The 17,187-nt window shown below is 38.7% G+C and overlaps 1 protein-coding gene across 23 annotated transcripts in view; it reads left to right on the forward strand.

Moving 5' to 3' along the window:
• The window catches only part of DOCK9 (dedicator of cytokinesis 9), a 97,428-nt gene extending 83,881 nt beyond the window's left edge, over positions 1-13,547 (forward strand). For 11 of the 23 annotated variants that reach the window (XM_033147827.1, XM_033147831.1, XM_033147843.1 and 8 more), the window contains 12 exons: positions 122-179; positions 3,052-3,158; positions 3,688-3,810; positions 4,643-4,756; positions 4,983-4,988; positions 5,392-5,427; positions 6,111-6,257; positions 6,580-6,790; positions 8,445-8,635; positions 9,721-9,821; positions 9,918-10,056; positions 12,384-13,547. In XM_033147827.1, coding sequence (XP_033003718.1) covers positions 122-179; positions 3,052-3,158; positions 3,688-3,810; positions 4,643-4,756; positions 4,983-4,988; positions 5,392-5,427; positions 6,111-6,257; positions 6,580-6,790; positions 8,445-8,635; positions 9,721-9,821; positions 9,918-10,056; positions 12,384-12,506 — 1,356 coding nt within the window. In that variant the 3' untranslated portion in view covers positions 12,507-13,547. Of the gene's footprint in view, positions 1-121; positions 180-3,051; positions 3,159-3,687; positions 3,811-4,642; positions 4,757-4,982; positions 4,989-5,391; positions 5,428-6,110; positions 6,258-6,579; positions 6,791-8,444; positions 8,636-9,720; positions 9,822-9,917; positions 10,057-11,511; positions 11,520-12,383 lie in introns of all 23 variants that reach the window. The other 12 variants (XM_033147837.1, XM_033147847.1, XM_033147829.1 and 9 more) reach the window with 3 other exon arrangements.
• Positions 13,548-17,187: the final 3,640 nt, after the last annotated feature.

Below are 17,187 nucleotides of genomic sequence, written 5' to 3' on the forward strand. Positions count from 1 at the left end.
CCAGAGTTTATATATTTTTAAATTGCCAAGCATGTAAAGCTGAATGTTGCAGGCTTGCTGTATACAGAACTTAGTCACAACAAAAAGTGTGTAGTAATGGTTGCTATTGTTCGTATTTTAGGCAGCAATGTGTTATGTCCACGTAACAGCTCTGGTGGCAGAGTACCTTCTCCGAAAAGGTATGTATCATGCACCTAATCCATTGTTGTTGGGATATTTTAAACTGCTGCTTAAATGGTTATATACCAGTCTGCTTTATAGTTTGTGCATTTATGTTTTATCTAGCCAGTTGTAGTTATGCATATTGTGTGGATAAAGGTCCCAAAATAGTTTAATAAATAACAATTAAATTAATAATCTTTGTATTTAAAAAATAGCAATAAAACATTTAAAGAAATATCTTAAGACTGTTACAGAAAGGAAAATCCAATGTAATCTCATCACACTCCATCTGTTAAACTGTCACTCAGAATGTTTGTTTACAGGTGATACTCAAAAAATTAGAATATCGTGGAAAAGTACATTTATTTCAGGAATTCAACTTAAAAGGTGAAACTAACATATGAGATAGACTCATGATATGCAAAGCGAGAGATGTCAAGCCTTTATTTGTTATAATTGTGATGATTATAGCATACAGCTGATGAAAACACCAAATTCACAATCTCAGAAAATTAGAATATTGTGAAAAGGTGCAGTACTCAATCCATAACACCTGCAAAGGGTTCCAGAGCCTTTAAATGGTCTCTCAGTCTGGTTCAGTAGGAATCATAATTATGGGAAAGGCTGCTGACCTGACAGTTGTGCAGAAAACCATCATTGAGACCCTCCATAAGGAGGGAAAGCCTCAAAAGGTAATTGCAGAAGAAGTTGGGATGTTCCCAAAGTGCTGTATCAAAGCACATTACTGGAAAGTTATGTGGAAGGGGAAAGTGTGGAAGAAAAAGGTGCACAAGCAGCAGGGATGACCGCAGCCTGGAGAAGATTGTCAGGAAAAGACCATTCAAACGTGTTGGGGACTTTCACAAGGAGTGGACTGAGGCTGGAGTTAGTGCATCCAGAGCCACCACACACAGACGGATCCTGGAGATGGGCTTCAAATGTCATATTCCTCTTGTCAAGCCACTCCTGAACAAGAAACAGTATCAGAAGCGTCTTACCTGGGCTAAAGAAAAAAACTGGTCTGTTGCTCAGTAGTCCCAAGTCTTCTTCTCTGATGAGAGCAACTTTTGCATCTCATTTGGAAACCAAGGACCCAGAGTCTGGAGGAAGAATGGGGAGGCACACAATGCCAGATGCTTGAAGTCCAGTGTGAAGTTTCCACAGTCTGTGTTGATTTGGGGTCCATGTCATCTGCTGGTGTTGGTCCACTGTGCTTTATTAAGTCCAGGGTCAATGCAGCTGTCTGCCAGGAGATTTTGGAGCACTTCATGCTTCCTTCTGCAGACGAGCTTTATGGGGATGCTGACTTCATTTTTCAGCAGGACTTGACACCTGCCCACACTGCCAAAAGTACCAAAACCTGGTTCAATGCCCATGGGATTACTGTGCTTGATTGGCCAGCAAACTTGCCTGACCTGAACCCCATAGAGAATCTATGGGTCATTGCCAAGAGAAAGATGAGAGACATGAGACCAAGCAATGCAGAAGAGCTGAAGGCCGCTATTGGAGCATCTGGTCTTCCATAACACCTCAGCAGTGCCACAGGCCGATAGCATTCATGCCATGCCACATTGAGGCAGTAATTGATGCAAAAGGGGCCCAAACCAAGTACTGAGTACATATGCATGCTTCTACTTTTCAGAGGTCCAATATTGTTCTATTTACAATCCTTGTTTTGTTGATTTCGTTTAATATTCTAATTTTCTGAGATTGTGAATTTGGGGTTTTCATCAGCTGTACGCCATAATCATCACAATTATAACGAATAAAGGCTTGACATCTCTCGCTTTGCATGTCATGAGTCTATCTCATGTTAGTTTCACCTTTTAAGTTGAATTCCTGAAATAAATGTACTTTTCCACGATATTCTATTTTTTTTTAGTATCACCTGTATTATAAAGCTTAGGGTTCTCTTCTCCTCCCTCCTCCTTTTATTCTCACAACAATCATGTCTGTGCAGTGATTGCATGGTAATAGTTGTTCAGTGGACCGCTCTATCGCACTGGTGAGCCTTTTAAATATATCAGCATCACAGGATGTACCATCAGAAAAACAGCTTCTTCTCTGTAATGTCTAAAGAGCACCTATACAGTTTTTCTGTTTGCTATGAAGGCACCTCACTTCTATTTTGCTACACTGGGTTACTGAAGATAATTCTATCTAATGCCAGCCTGAATAGTCATTAGTAGCCATGTGTAAGAGGCCCTCCTGTTACCCAGGTTTCCATCTTAGGCTTTGAAGGAACCAAGGCTGTGAAAATAAACATGCTTACTATTAACTTGCAATCAGTAGAATTTTGTCCTATGGTTCAGAAACCCAAGAGCATGGTTTCTGATTATTCAAGTCTTTACCAAAGCACTATACTGTTTAAGAATAAAATCCAAACCTGCTGCTGACCCCCTGCATAGTGGTGCTACTGCCACATCTGCAGCCTAGCCACTGGCAGTGGCAGCAGAAGATTTGCAGTGGGGCAGGGGGTGGAGCAGGACTTTGGGACTGGCTGTAAGAGCAGCTTGGAATCCAACAGATTCCAGGCTGGCTCAGGCCTGCCCTTGAATGCCCTATTTGGGGACTGTATGCTGGCAAGGATACTGCCAGTCTGCCTTCTGCCCACACATTCAGCAGGCAGAAAGGGGGGGGCTGCCCCAGCAGAGTGGCACAAGCACTAAGTTGATAAGATGAAACCAGCTGAGATTGCAGAAGTTAGTGAAGGGATGCCTCTACTCAATCCAGTACCCCCCAACCAAGCATAACTTGAAATTAGATCTATTCGCTGCAATTTAAGACTGTTAATTTCTTTCATGCCTTTGTGGGATTTGCTGTTCCTCTCTTCCGTTGATCTACTTCTTCAAGCGTGTTGTCTGCATTTTTCCCATCCAATATAAATAGGAATGTTTAAACAAGGCTGTATAAGCTTCAGAGTAATCACTCCAAATATAGATGAAGAGGCTTCTATGATGGAAGATGTTGGGATGCAAGATGTTCACTTTAATGAAGTATGTAAACTTAATTCATACTTATTTCTGTATCCTTATAATAATAATTTTTTTATTGAATTCTAAAATGTCTTGCTTGCTGTCTAACCCGAAGAGTTCATAACACATTGAAAATATTTTTAACCCTCGGAAACACAAACTAAATAATAAATAGCATACACCATTACTCACTTTATAGCATGTTAAGACAAAGAGGCCAAGTTATGCTGGGGATGCTATTAAACCAAGGCATAAGTTCAGGGCCTAGGGAGAGAGCATTGAGGAACCTTGGACCTGGCAAATTAAATGTTAACCAAACGGGATTTCCACATAACTCTAGAATAGTGTGTGAAGTGACACTGCAGACTGTAGGAAGAAGGGGAAATTGGTGAAAATTGCCTCTCCCTTTCCACTGTCAGGAGTCTTTACTGGATCAGAAACACACTATACTGGAAATTAATCCTTTTTTATGCTGTTTGAGAAAAAATAAAATTAGATTGCTCTAGATTAGTCTCTATCCACATGTGTGTGCTTTTCTTTCTGTAACTAGGATGTACTGATGGAGTTGTTAGAACAGTGTGCAGATGGGCTGTGGAAGGCTGAACGTTATGAACTGATTGCTGACATCTATAAACTTATAATTCCTATTTATGAAAAGCGAAGAGATTTTGAGGTATTTGATACAAATCTATTTATGCTATAATGATTTCATTTGATACCTGTTAATGCTGTGGGACATTGAAATAGGTAATGTTCAGCTAAAGTTACAGCGAAGTCTCATTGAAAGTTGTGAGGATTCATTTGATTGCAACTAACTTCAAAGTGCTGGGGTTTATTTACCTTTAAAACTTTATAAGGCTTGGGACCCCATTACCTTATGGAGCCTCCTTTCCCATATGAATCTAGCCAGCTCTTCAGATCAGCTTTGGAGGCCCTTCTCCAAGTACCTCTTCTAAGGGAGGTGCAGAGAGTGTCTAGATAAGAAAGAGCCTTTTCTGAAGTGGTTCCCATTTTTGGAATGTTCTTCACAAGGAGATGCAGCAAGAGTCCACCATCTTTTTGGAAACATGCTTCTTTAGATTCCAAGGCAATGGAAATTTTGATAGCTGCATCCTGCTCATTCAATGGATGGTTAGCTGTTTACTGGTTTACGGTGATAATAATGTTATGGTAGGATATGTGTATACTTGGGGGAATGTTCACTTTTAGTTATAATTCTTGCATGTTTTAAATATTTATTTACTACTTAAAGTCAACTTCAAATATAAGATGACATCTAAAAATGTAATCATAACTTGTTCCATTGCTTTCAGTGGTACTTAGTTATCCCTAATTTTAGCTAAATTGAGACAGTTGTGTTTTCCAAGCTGTTAAGTACTGGATTGTTTTGATACAGTTTGCTAACGATATATAAAAGCTTCTATTTTTTCTGTTTTGTGTTGTTCAGAATATACTAAATATCTAAGTGCCACCGTTTACCAAAATGTGTTTTCCCATTTTTTTAGAGGCTAGCTCATTTGTATGACACATTGCATCGGGCATACAGCAAAGTTACAGAAGTTATGCATACAGGAAAAAGATTGTTGGGAACCTATTTCAGAGTTGCATTTTTTGGACAGGTGAGCATTGTCCAGTGCCTTTCCTGAACTTTAACTTAGCATATGAAAATTTGCAATTTTTTGCAATGTATCCTTTTTAACAGCGTGCATTAACTGCTTTGTATATTTCTACTTGCATGTATTTGAAACTAATGAACTATTGAACTAATAATTGTATTCTGAATGAGAAATTTCTTCAGTAAACTTTCTTTTTTCCCTTTTTTCCTTTTTCTATTACTTTCTTAAGGCAGCGGTAAGTTTTTCAATAATAGCTATTCATAGCTATTACTTAAACACTGCCTTTGGTGTTTTGATATATTATGTTGGTTCGCTTTCAGATCTGTATTATCTTGCTTTAAAATATTAATATATTTAGTTCCACTTGCAGAAGAAAACTGCACATGTTCTATCTTTGTACTGCATGCTGATACAAAGAATCAAACATTTTCACTTTTATATGTTATTCCATAGTGGCAAAATACAGTGACTGCAGGGGGTGGGTGGGTGGGTGTGACACATGAGCGTGTGTATTCAATGAAGGAAACACAGTTTTAGATAGAAATAGTTGATAAAAAAAAAAAAATTCAGTCAGGGCACTGAATTGTACAATTTGAGTGAAGTAACATTCCATTTATTCTATTGTCTCTTATGACTAGCAATACCAGTTTACAGACAGTGAAACAGATGTGGAGGTAATTACAGAAACTGCTGTCCAAAACAAGCAATGCAGTAAAAACTACTGCATATAAGCTTAGTTTGTTGTGGGTATTTTTGTCAGTCTAGTTTGCGTTTATACATGCTATGTTGTGATCCTTGCACTACACTGTCCATTTCATCTTCAGATAGGAATATTTATTTTTGCAACTTAAAACATTAACTCAGATCTGACATTCTGTATGAAAGCAGACACCTGTTTCACATTCCATGGGACCTGTTTTGGGCTTCAAAGTAAATTATAAAATAGGATTTTATTAAAATTTATCTAGATAAGGTTGGTTTATTTGTATAGAATACTTGGCCATATTTTGTTCAAAATAACACGGCTTTCTCAGAGGACTACCATATTGGCATGTGAAACAGGCATGTGAACAATGAGTATGGAAATAGAGTGCTGTACCCTCAAAACATTAAAGTTGACATATCATGTAATTTACAGCATTCCCTTAATAATATTGTAATAATTTTCAATGCATCCATACTATAATAGCTGTTTTGCTCTCCTTATCTTGATTTTTCAATATCACTTTCTCTTTTTCTTTTTGCTTGCAACCTTTGTGTTATACATTGACCTTGCTTTAATTATTAGGAGTCATTCTTTTTTGGACCTTTGTTTGTTTAGAACTTAACTGTTGTTATTGGTTTTTCTTTTCTAAAGGGATTTTTTGAAGATGAAGATGGAAAAGAATATATATACAAAGAGCCTAAACTCACATGCCTTTCAGAGATTTCCCAGAGGCTACAAAAACTCTACTCAGATAAGTTTGGATCTGAAAATGTCAGGATGATCCAGGACTCTGGAAAAGTAGGACTTAACTAATAATATACAACTGATTTATATATAAATTAACATGAGCTCAAATCGAAATTTTCTTTCTAGCCTGCCAGTTCTTAAGCATAGTAAAATGTGGTTCCACAAAGGATGATCATCTACTTGTGCAGTACAAAAAATACCAAATGAATGAAGCAAGAAGGACCTCGGTGGCATACATTGATAATTTTTATATTGAAGGCACCATAAGAGTTTTTAAATTTTATTAATTATAATCAGCGTATTAGCTCAATTAACCTTTTAATAATGTAACTTTTAAATAATTGAGATTTTAATTCTCTCAAATTCTTTTAAGGTAAATCCTAAGGATTTGGATTCAAAATATGCCTATATTCAAGTTACTCATGTAGTTCCATACTTTGAGGAAAAGGAACTACAAGAGAGAAAAACAGAATTTGAAAGAAATCACAACATCCGTCGCTTTATGTTTGAGATGCCATTTACTCAGATGGGCAAAAGAAGAGGGGGAGTGGAGGAACAATGTAAACGACGCACCATTCTTACAGGTACTAGGTCAAAATTTGCAGTTCTTTGGGACAATGCTTTGATTTCTAAAAACCAACAACCAAAAGAGAGCACTTGACACCTTTCATTGATGTTTTTGGTCTATAGTACCTGTAACATGCTTCCATTTAATCCAAAAAAGCCACAGAGAAATCTTTGCTAAATCCTGCATGTTTTGGGTCCTAATATCAGAGCCTAACTGTTCAGCAGGACACTAACCTATAACTAACAACTAACCAAGTTAAAGCTATTTCGTGCACTACACTCACATTTTGTACATGTAAAATGTTATTAAAATTAATGTTTTGCAACCACATGAATTATACTGCTATACTTACTGGGGAGCTGGAATTGACATAAGGGTACACTCTGACAAATATGGGTTACCACAATATAATGTGTGAAACAAAGACATACAAATTGATGCTCTATCAGTACCTTGGACGTTATTGATACAGTTTCTCCGGTCTGACAGGAAGCTGTTTAACAGCAAGGTCATGTTTTAGAAACACTGGTAACTGTGATCCAACTCAAAGAGAAAGGTCTTGGGTGTATTTTAAATCCTGTATAGAAAGGAAGATATTTTATGTTCCAGGCAGTCAGCTGTAAAATTAGACACAGGTATTCACCTCTGGCAGCAGGTGCTCAGAAACAGGATCCTCCCCATTCATTCCTCCTGAGCCATTCCCTTCTATTGGAGATCAGAGCTATGTGTGCCACAGGCTTGCCATACAACTAGCCTACTACCTTCAGGCTCAGTGGAGTATGCTACCCAATTTTGCTTCATCCCCAAACTGGCCTAGTATGTACTGTTGCAGTCCAGTGAATAGTTAATAGGTAGGTAGGTAGGTAGGTAGATATTTAAGTTTACTCAAACATTTATTGCCTCTCAATTGCCTTATGTTCATGCGCAAATATGTCAAGGCCAGGGTCCAGTTATTTTGCATGCTGACTCATGGGCACTCTTTGCACCAGGATTACTGGTAGCCTAAAGACTGACACTGCATGTGAACAACTGTTATTGCTAATAGCTAATCTCCTGGCAAAGAACCAAGTGGAAACAGTAGTGTTGTCATCCTTCTTTAGATAACAAAATGTGAATTACATAAACTAAACAAACAGAAAAGCATAGAAAGACACATGAAAGCATAGAAAGACACATGCTTAATTCCCCCCCCCCCATCTGTTGGTTTATACAGTTGATACTTAATCATTTGTCCTTTCTGGATAGAGCAGCAAGTAACTTTCATGGGCTAGCAGACAGTACTATACATGTCCCACATAATGAGAAGATACAAGCTAGTCTTCTTCTGCAGATCAGAATTTTCCCAGGGGCAAACAAACACTGGACAAAAAAAGCACACAATCTGCAGAGCAGGGGTAGCCAAAGTAGTGCCTTCCAGATGTTTTGCACTAAACTCTCAGTATCCCAGACCACAGGCGATGAGAACTGGGGCTGATGGGAAATGTAGTTCCAAACATCTGGACACATCACATTGATTAACCTTGCTCTATAGAATTATGCTATTAAAAGATATGATTGTTTGTTTACAAGTCTACTTGTTCCCAAAATAAAAGCATTGACTTGCAAGTTTCTTAGTATTTCAAGATAGCATGAGTTTGTGTAAACATAATTTCATTGTTTTCTTTTCCTAGCTATACATTGCTTTCCATATGTAAAGAAACGGATTCCCATAATGTATCAACACCATACAGATTTAAACCCAATTGAAGTTGCTATTGATGAAATGAGTAAGAAGGTTGCTGAGCTCCGGCAACTTTGTTCATCAGCTGAAGTAGATATGATCAAACTACAGTTGAAGCTGCAGGGTAGTGTTAGCGTTCAGGTATGTTGATAAAATTGATTATAGTGTGGAGTTTTCCTTTACCTTAAAATCGCCTTATAAGCTTCTTCCCGCTTTAGAATTCTGTTTGTGTGTTTGTGTCACACTGATAAAATAATATGCAGTGCCAACAATGCCCATTGAATAAGAGTGGTAGACTTTGATCTTTGAGACTAAGTTTTGCTCAGAAAAACCTATTGAAATTAATAGGCCTAACCTATTCGTGTCCATTTATTTCTGTAGGTCTATTCAGAGTAAAACGTAGTTGAATACCACCACAGGTTCAACACTGCAATCACTTGAGCAACTTGTTAATTCTCAACCTTATTTCACAGGAAGCCCCTTCATTTGTAGTTCTATTTGGGTGTTAACCCTCATGAGATTAATGCATAAGCTTATAAATCACCTGAAGCAGGGCTTTGCTTGTAGAGCAAGCTGCTTGCTACAGGTGTGCCCTCCGGTAAGCCCATGCACAGGGGAGAGCAGCCAGGTACACTTGCCCCAGGCCTTGGAGGGCTAAGGCTACTGGGGAGAGGGCTCCAGGGGCCTGCCATACCAACAGTCATGCCAGGAATGGCCTGTGGCTCCCAACTGACCAGGAACTTAATGGGTGAAACACGCATGACTGTCCGTATGCACTGCAAGGCTTCGATAGTAAAATCTAGACCTGTGTTACTGCATACAAGTGTGTAGCATCAGATCAAATTAGGTGCTGGCGCTGTGGTGGCACATCTCATGGAAAAGACTCAGACAAGCTCTGCATGGGCATGCCCTCCCATGCAGGGTTGGTGCCAGGAGGCACAACCCCACTCTTCCCTCATGGAGTAGTTAATCATATGAAGGATAATGCCTGTGCAGAGCTTCTGTCTAGTTAGTCACTTGTGTGCAACTTGTTCCTTTCAAGGGTGTGAACTCAGTAGTGTTTTTGCACCAGAAGGACAGGATATAAATGTTTTAATAAATACAGGCTATTTTTCAGAAATGTCTTTGACTTGTGTATAGCCCTATTCAGAGGGATGAGCAAAACTGGTTTTAATATTATTGCAGGGGGGTGGGAACATAATTTATAACTGTTTATATATTTTTAGGTTAATGCTGGGCCGTTGGCATATGCCAGAGCTTTTCTGGATGATACAAGCACCAAACGGTATCCAGACAATAAACTAAAGTTACTCAAGGAAGTTTTCAGGTAAAAAATATGAAAGTTTATTAAGTTTCTTTTTGGAACCTTGAGATTAGAACCATTCTCAATATATTTCATTTTATTAAATTATATTTATTTCAGACAATTTGTTGAAGCTTGTGGGCAGGCCTTAGAAGTAAATGAGCGGCTTATAAAAGAAGATCAGATAGAATATCAAGAAGGAATGAAGGCTAATTACAGAGAAATGGCAAAAGAACTCTCTGAAATCATGCATGAACAAGTATGTACTGATCATTAAGTATTTCATTCAGGTCATCCTGTTTTGATTGAGAAGAAACAAATATTTTTCTTGGAATCCTTTATTATTTGAGTATTTAATTCAGAGGATCCAATTCTTTAGTGTATTCCTAAGTGTAAATTGCTGTAAATTGCCAATAACAATTTATTGCTTTGAGGGTGGTGGTTGTTTTTCACACTCAAGTTTCTTTCTGTAAGCCACCTTAGGGGAAAGACGGAGCATAAATAAATGTGAAACAATTATAATATATATTTTTATGACATTAAATAATATAATGATGCTGAAGGAAATGGGTTAAGACTTCCACCCTGGAAGCGTTTTATCTAAAGTTAATATTTATAATAGATGTTAATGGATAATGCCCTTGAAGCTTATGCTATGATTTATTAACTGCTGTAACAGAGTTATCTACCAACAAATCCTTTCATTTCTTCCTTTGTGGTTGGTACAATGCAAACACTTTCATGAATTCAGTTGTATGGGGGATTTCAAAATAACAGAATTACAAAGAAAATCAGTTTAGTTGGTACATGAGTCAGACTTAAATGCAGTAGCCTATCTTGCCTTAAGCCTGCTAGTTCTGACATGAAAAATGAGCACTTTTCTCTCCCTTTTTCCATTCTTGTCCCCTAATAAAACAGCTTAATTGATTCTTATACTGTACTTGGCAATGTAACACTAGAATATGGTCATTCCACAAGTACACCATAAGTTGCTTTGCTAAAAGAATGACTTCTGCTGTGACTGTGTTCCAACGTTGCATGATGTGGGTGAATGTTCAAGAATTAATATATTTCTAACCATTCCTCTACAGCAAGGAGTGGGGAACCTCAGGCTCAGGGGCTGCATGCTTCTGTATTTGACATTTGAACTTTCCTCAGGCCACTTCTCTGAGCCTGCTTTACACCCCAAATATTTTTACCTGGCTAGAATTTGCCCTTGAACTTGGACAGTGCCTCTTGTTTGTCTGGACAGAGCGTAGAGAAGAGGGGTGGGCTAATGCGAATAGAAATTAGCCTACCACGCCAAGATAAAATCAACATTAATTGCTCCACCCACTTTTGTCTCTGACTCTGCCCACCACAGGCTACTTTCCCCTGCCTAGAAGACCCTTGAGCTAAAAGGGTTCCCCATTCCTGTTTTACAGATTTAATTTCAATTTGAAGGTCATGTATTTTTCTATTGGAAAATGTAATCATAATGGAAGCAACTCTTAAACACCAAGGAAACAGTCATTTTATGGAAATATAAGTGCATAGCTTGCATGTAAATTTGGTTGTACTACCTATTCTGCAAACATTGGAATGTCCATTTTGCTTTCTTAAATAAATGTTTCAGAGATCCCCCCCCCCGTTTAATACATTTTATAGAAATCTTAATCGCCATCTCTCTTTCTTCCTTCCCTTTTCCCCTATGCTGCTTTGAAAATGTGATCAGCTGGGATGGTAATGCATTTTTAGTTTCTCTTTCAAGTTCTGAGTTTTGTTTAACTTCGTTTACACAATATATAATGTAGAATTTGTAGTGCAGAACTGAGGGGAGACTTAGATTTGTTTTGTTTTAATGTTGAATAGTCAATCATTCTGCATATACTGTTGCTTAACAGAATGTTCATCAGGCAAAGAATAATGTTTTGCTACACTGCTTCTTACAAAACTAACAGGTCAATCAGATTTTTTAAAAAAGAAGAAGAGGAGGATCTAGTTTCTTGACAGTAGTTAAAGGGTGAATTTTAGCTAAGCATCTTTATTTTCAGAACCAGTCACAAAATTAAACATATATTAATTGAGGTCATCTGACCTATATCTAACTTTTGTGTCACAATAGACTTGCTCCCTATCATAATTCCAATTATCCAGAAATACATTCCATTTAAATCAAGTTGGACTTTGCTTCCAAGTAGAGATGGGGGAGAAATTTAATCCTGATTGAATTTAAAGCTGAATCTACCTAATTCCCACTTTTCGAAACAGTATGCAAACCAGAAAACAGCCATCCTTGGAAATTCACAGTTCTCCCAATTTTGTAATGCGGTTCCCCTGCCAAGCAATATGTAGAAAAATGTGTATTTGGTAAAAATAATATACAAAACTGCATTATATTAGAGAAAATATGCCTTGCACAGATGTATGTGCTAGGCAGAGTTGCATACTAAAATGTCCCCCCCCCCCCACTTGCTGTATCTGATGTTAGGTCCCCGTTCACATTTTAGCTAGAAGCCAAAGGACAAACCCATGGTTACCCCACTCTTTTGAAAAACCTTCTCCTCCCTCAACCATGTGTAAGACATGTGTTTTTCTCTCTTTAAGATTACCGCTATGGAAGAAAAAGCCAGTGTAATGCCCAACTCGCTACACATTTTCAATGCCATTAGTGGGACACCAACAAGCACAACAGTTCATGGGATGCCCAGCTCTTCTTCAATTGCATAAGCATTTTGTAACGGAAAGCGCTCCTTACCTTGGAACACAAATGGATCTTTGAACATTTGCAAACTCAGGATGAAATCCAAATCTGAAAGAGGACTGTGAAGATACTAACGATTGAGCATGCTTAAATCTTTGGGTCAGTCAGGGATAAGGAAATAGTAAGAGGTAGATTTCTAAAACATATACTGATGGTGCACATATTTTTTATATTCTGCTGGCAATATTACAACACAAACACAGAATTGTTCTGGGGAACTTAAACTGGTTCTTCTGCTCTGATAATGGTATTCTAAAATAAATGGCACATTATAGGCAAGTGTTATGGAATGTAAGTTTGCAGACATAAACCATAAAAGTGTTCTTTGATATATGCACATACAAACGGATATAAAGTAAAAACACTATTAGACTTAATAGGCACTAATTTGAGGGGTTAATGTAGGTAGAAGTAGTTTTTTGTACTGTTGACTAACAGTTGTGCACCATTTTATACCTTGTTGGCATTTTGGAGAGCATATGAGCTTAAAATTGATCAAGCAGGTGCATCCAACCAAAGGTTACCATATGTTACTAACTAACTATATATTAAGCAAGACATGTACATATTTGTTAATACAACTCATAAACCCTGTACATAAATGAAATGCATTTCTAAACATTTTTAATATTCATACCAGCTTTCATCCTTCTACAATTGTGATAAATTCATGTTCATTCCAAGTAAATGCTCTATTTTCTTTTACAGTTATTGTATATAAATACAGTAAGTGCAATATGAGGTTGTATACAGTTTCTATAATGTTATGCACTGTTTTTAAAAAGAATACATAATTTTTGCCAAAGTGATGGAGTATATAAGTGGTGATAAACTACTGTGGCTAAATGGTGATGTAATTTAAAGCTTTTGCTATATTGTTTTAAGACATGAATTAGTAATTTTATATTTGAGAAAGATAAAGGGTTTTAATTTTATTTAACTGGAATCACTGGCCTGCTGTAATTAAACATTATGTACTTCATCTATATTAAAAAGGAATTAATTTATGTAGTGTGTGGTTGGATCATTTTATTTTGCTGCTGTAAAGGAACACTATGTATTAAATCAATTTATGGAGGGTGTCGCTGGGCTATCAGGTTGGTTTTAGGATGACAAGAGGAGCAAAATTCTTCAGGGACATGATTGGCTCCCCATCACTTTTCCGCTCCTGCCTGCAATGAGCAGATCACCTCTGCTTCGCTTCTGTTTTTTCTGTCAGGTTTACTCACTTTTCTTTGCTACCTTTTCTTTATTTGCCTTCTCCAAATCTCTTCTTGGCTCCGCTAATATCAGTTGCCCTTAATCTCCTTTCCTTTACTAGGGGAAAAAAGAAAGGAAGGAAGACAAAAATTATTTACCTCAGATTCCCTCTGTGTTCTGTTTTCCCGCCTTTTTTGTTCCAATGCGCGCGCACACGCACACACACACCCTTGCTTTGTTTGCTGGTGGATGGGGTTTTTTTGCCTGCTCTTTTGGGTCAGAAAGAGAGGAAGGCATATTTGGCAAGGCAACCTTTGAAGCAAAAGCAAAACGGAAGCGCCTTAGCTAGGACCGAGGCCTCAGCCCCAGTCGCTCTGGAGTGCCATTTCTCCCGGTTTGTGGCCTCAGGGTTTGTCTGATCCGGTGAGTCTCCTCATGACCTGCTGAGTTCTGTCTCCTCATGGTATTCTGAGCTCCGTTCCTTCCTCCTGATACAGGTGAAACTCGAAAAATTAGAATATCGTGGAAAGGTTCATTTCTTTCAGTAATTCAACTTAAAAGGTGAAACTAATATATGAGATAGACTCATGACATGCAAAGCGAGATATGTCAAGCCTTTATTTGTTATAATTGTGATGACTATGGCGTACAGCTGATGAGAACCCCAAATTAACAATTTCAACTTTGGGGTTTTCATCAGCTGTACGCCATAATCATCACAATTATAACAAATAAAGGCTTGACATATCTCGCTTTGCATGTCATGAGTCTATATCTCATATATTAAACTCCAGTAGCTAATGAAAACAATGGCTTTCATAAATGGACTTTTCAACAGTATTCTAATTTTTCGAGTTTCACCTGTATACTGAACTTTGTAAGCTTTTGTCTTCCCGGGCTACCTGGCCTTAAGCTCTTTTCCATGACAAGAGGTCCAACAGGCCCAGTTAGCCATGACCCTCACTGCCCTGGGAAGCCTCTCAGGGCGAAGGAGGAGGAGGAGGATCAAGCCTTGCAGGCAGTGGCAGCATGCCAGCGGGAGACAGGCCAGACAAACGGAGTTTGAATCGAGAAAGAGGCAACTGTTACGGGAAAGGCGAAGATCTTCCCAACCCTCCCTTGCCCACATGTGGACCTCCTCTTCCCCAGAGGCTTCTTCATTTCTCCCAGCTTAGGGGAGGGATGGTTTAAATTCACAGGATTTTTGCTCTCCGTCTTCGGATGAGGACGGCTTAAGGGGCTTCCTGAGGCATCTTCTCCAATTTATGGCCAAAAAGAACAGCAGCAGACTTCCAACTCCAACCTCATCCTAATAATAATAATAATAATAATAATAATAATAATCAGGTTTGCAGTTGACTCCCCACTTAATTGCTCTGTTGAAGGAGGCTTTGATTGCATCCATTGCCTCTGAGGGAGGAGAGTGAAGTGAAAGTGAGGTCACTGAGGAACTGCAATCCCACTGTCTGTTTCAGGATGTGAATCATATGCCACTAGTGTGCAGTGCCTCTATGTTTGAATTCCTCTCCCCAAGAAGCACCCACCCCCACCCCAACTCATTTTAAGAGATTACTCTGTATTGCTTTGCCAAGTTCTCCTGGCTTAAAGATACACTGTGCAGTGGCGGGGGGGGGGGGAGTATGGAAATTTGTATTGGGCATGTAATTTACTGTACTGACAGAGCACCACACCTCTCCTACTGTCCACTATCTGAAATAGCTGGATTTGAGCAAAATGCTTCCATACTTCCCTCCTTGGCTAAGGGGACAAATGAAATATTTTTGCTATCTGGGCTGCCCTTGATTCACAGGACAAAGGTGGCTCTTAATTTGCTAAAGAAAGAGAAAGCCCAAGTCCCATTTTATCCTCAGCAAACAGGAAAAAGCTCTTCATTGGATATTTATTTCTTTGTTATGTACTAAGCTTGGATCCCAGAACAATGAGCAGGTAGGATCCTAGAAGGCAACACAATCTGATTGGCCTGCAGGAGCAGCCCAATCAGACCCCAGGAGGAAGTTAATCAGCCTATTAAGCCGGTAGGATACTAGGATGTAACAACTGATTGGCCTGCAGCAAGAAACATAATCAACCAATCAGACGTTACTCGTTGTGTAAATAATGTATATAAAGCCTGAGATTGGGGGGGGGGGTCCAATCACTCTTCCTATGAGCTGAAATAAAGAACATGAAATTACTACTCGACTGAGTATATTGAGAGCCTCAACTCATTTGCAACAAAACTGAAAGGAGAAGGAATTTAGATCCACCCCTTTCCTATAGACTGTTTGGGTGTGTTGTATCTCCCAGTCATCCCTCATCAATGACTGAAACCTGTTCTGCAGCGCCCACCAGTGTTACAGTTCATCTCGTATGCAGAGCCTCATACCTGCCCCTGCCCCCCAAAAGGCACCTGGATCAGGATCAGACCCAGAAAAAGGGTATGTCCCCACAGGGCATGATCAATCCAGGGAGACTAGGAGGGCTAGATAGCTGGGGGGGGGGAGTAAAGTACCACCTCCCTCCCTTGAGGCAGATCCCAATTTAAATTTTATTCTCAATAACTGTGCACAACTGTATTCTACACTGTGACTACCATTGAAATACCCGTAAGGCTTAAATAGCTATGTAAAAGGTATGCCCAGTCTAATAAAGAGCAACAAATATACATCAGTGATGAGTTGTCCCCTTCCCATGGTTTACCGTAGCCCCTAGCCTCATTTTCACGCTGAAGTGAGCTGGCTGAGGCATGTTGTACGGTTTCCATAGAATGGTGTCAAGAGTCCAGAAGAAATAGAATGGACTGTGTGCACTTCAAATTGTAAGAGAGGGAATAACATATTTAAATATGGGCCCCCAGCAACAGAAGAGGAGGAAGAGTGATTTGCAGCAGCTGGCCTTGTGGCCAAGACATCTGATTGGAGAGATTTAAAAAGGATAGCTGGGTTAATACTGCTGACTTCTGGGTTTTGGAATTGGTTCTAAGTATAATTTGAAATTCTTGCTACACCAGGATTTTTGTAGTTTTGTTGCCTCTAATTTATATCTCACTATTTCAGTTAGATTAGTTTACAATTAAAATCCATCACAATGGCAATCTCCTCATTTTACTGTTGATCATCTTGCCTACTACAGTATTTGCAGTTTCACTGACACATTTTAAGAATGGACACACCCTCCCAAGTGTTTCACGTTTAGACTGGCAGAACTGGTTTTGTGAGAGTTAACACCTAATATTTAGTTTCTCTAGCTTTAGTTAGTTGTTTCGCACACTGGAAAATATCCACCTAGTGGCAGAAGGTTTGTCTTGTCAACTGAGATGACACTGCATTCTGGAAGCAGCAGAGTTTTTGAATTAATATTTTATCTATTTAGGCCACACAAGGGTAATGGAGGAAGAAACTTCTAATTTCATACAGCTTTGGTAATCTTGCTGATCCCCATCCCCAT

Source organism: Lacerta agilis, chromosome 4, assembly GCF_009819535.1.
Source record: "Lacerta agilis isolate rLacAgi1 chromosome 4, rLacAgi1.pri, whole genome shotgun sequence".
In the NCBI taxonomy this organism is placed as follows: Eukaryota; Metazoa; Chordata; class Lepidosauria; order Squamata; family Lacertidae; genus Lacerta; species Lacerta agilis.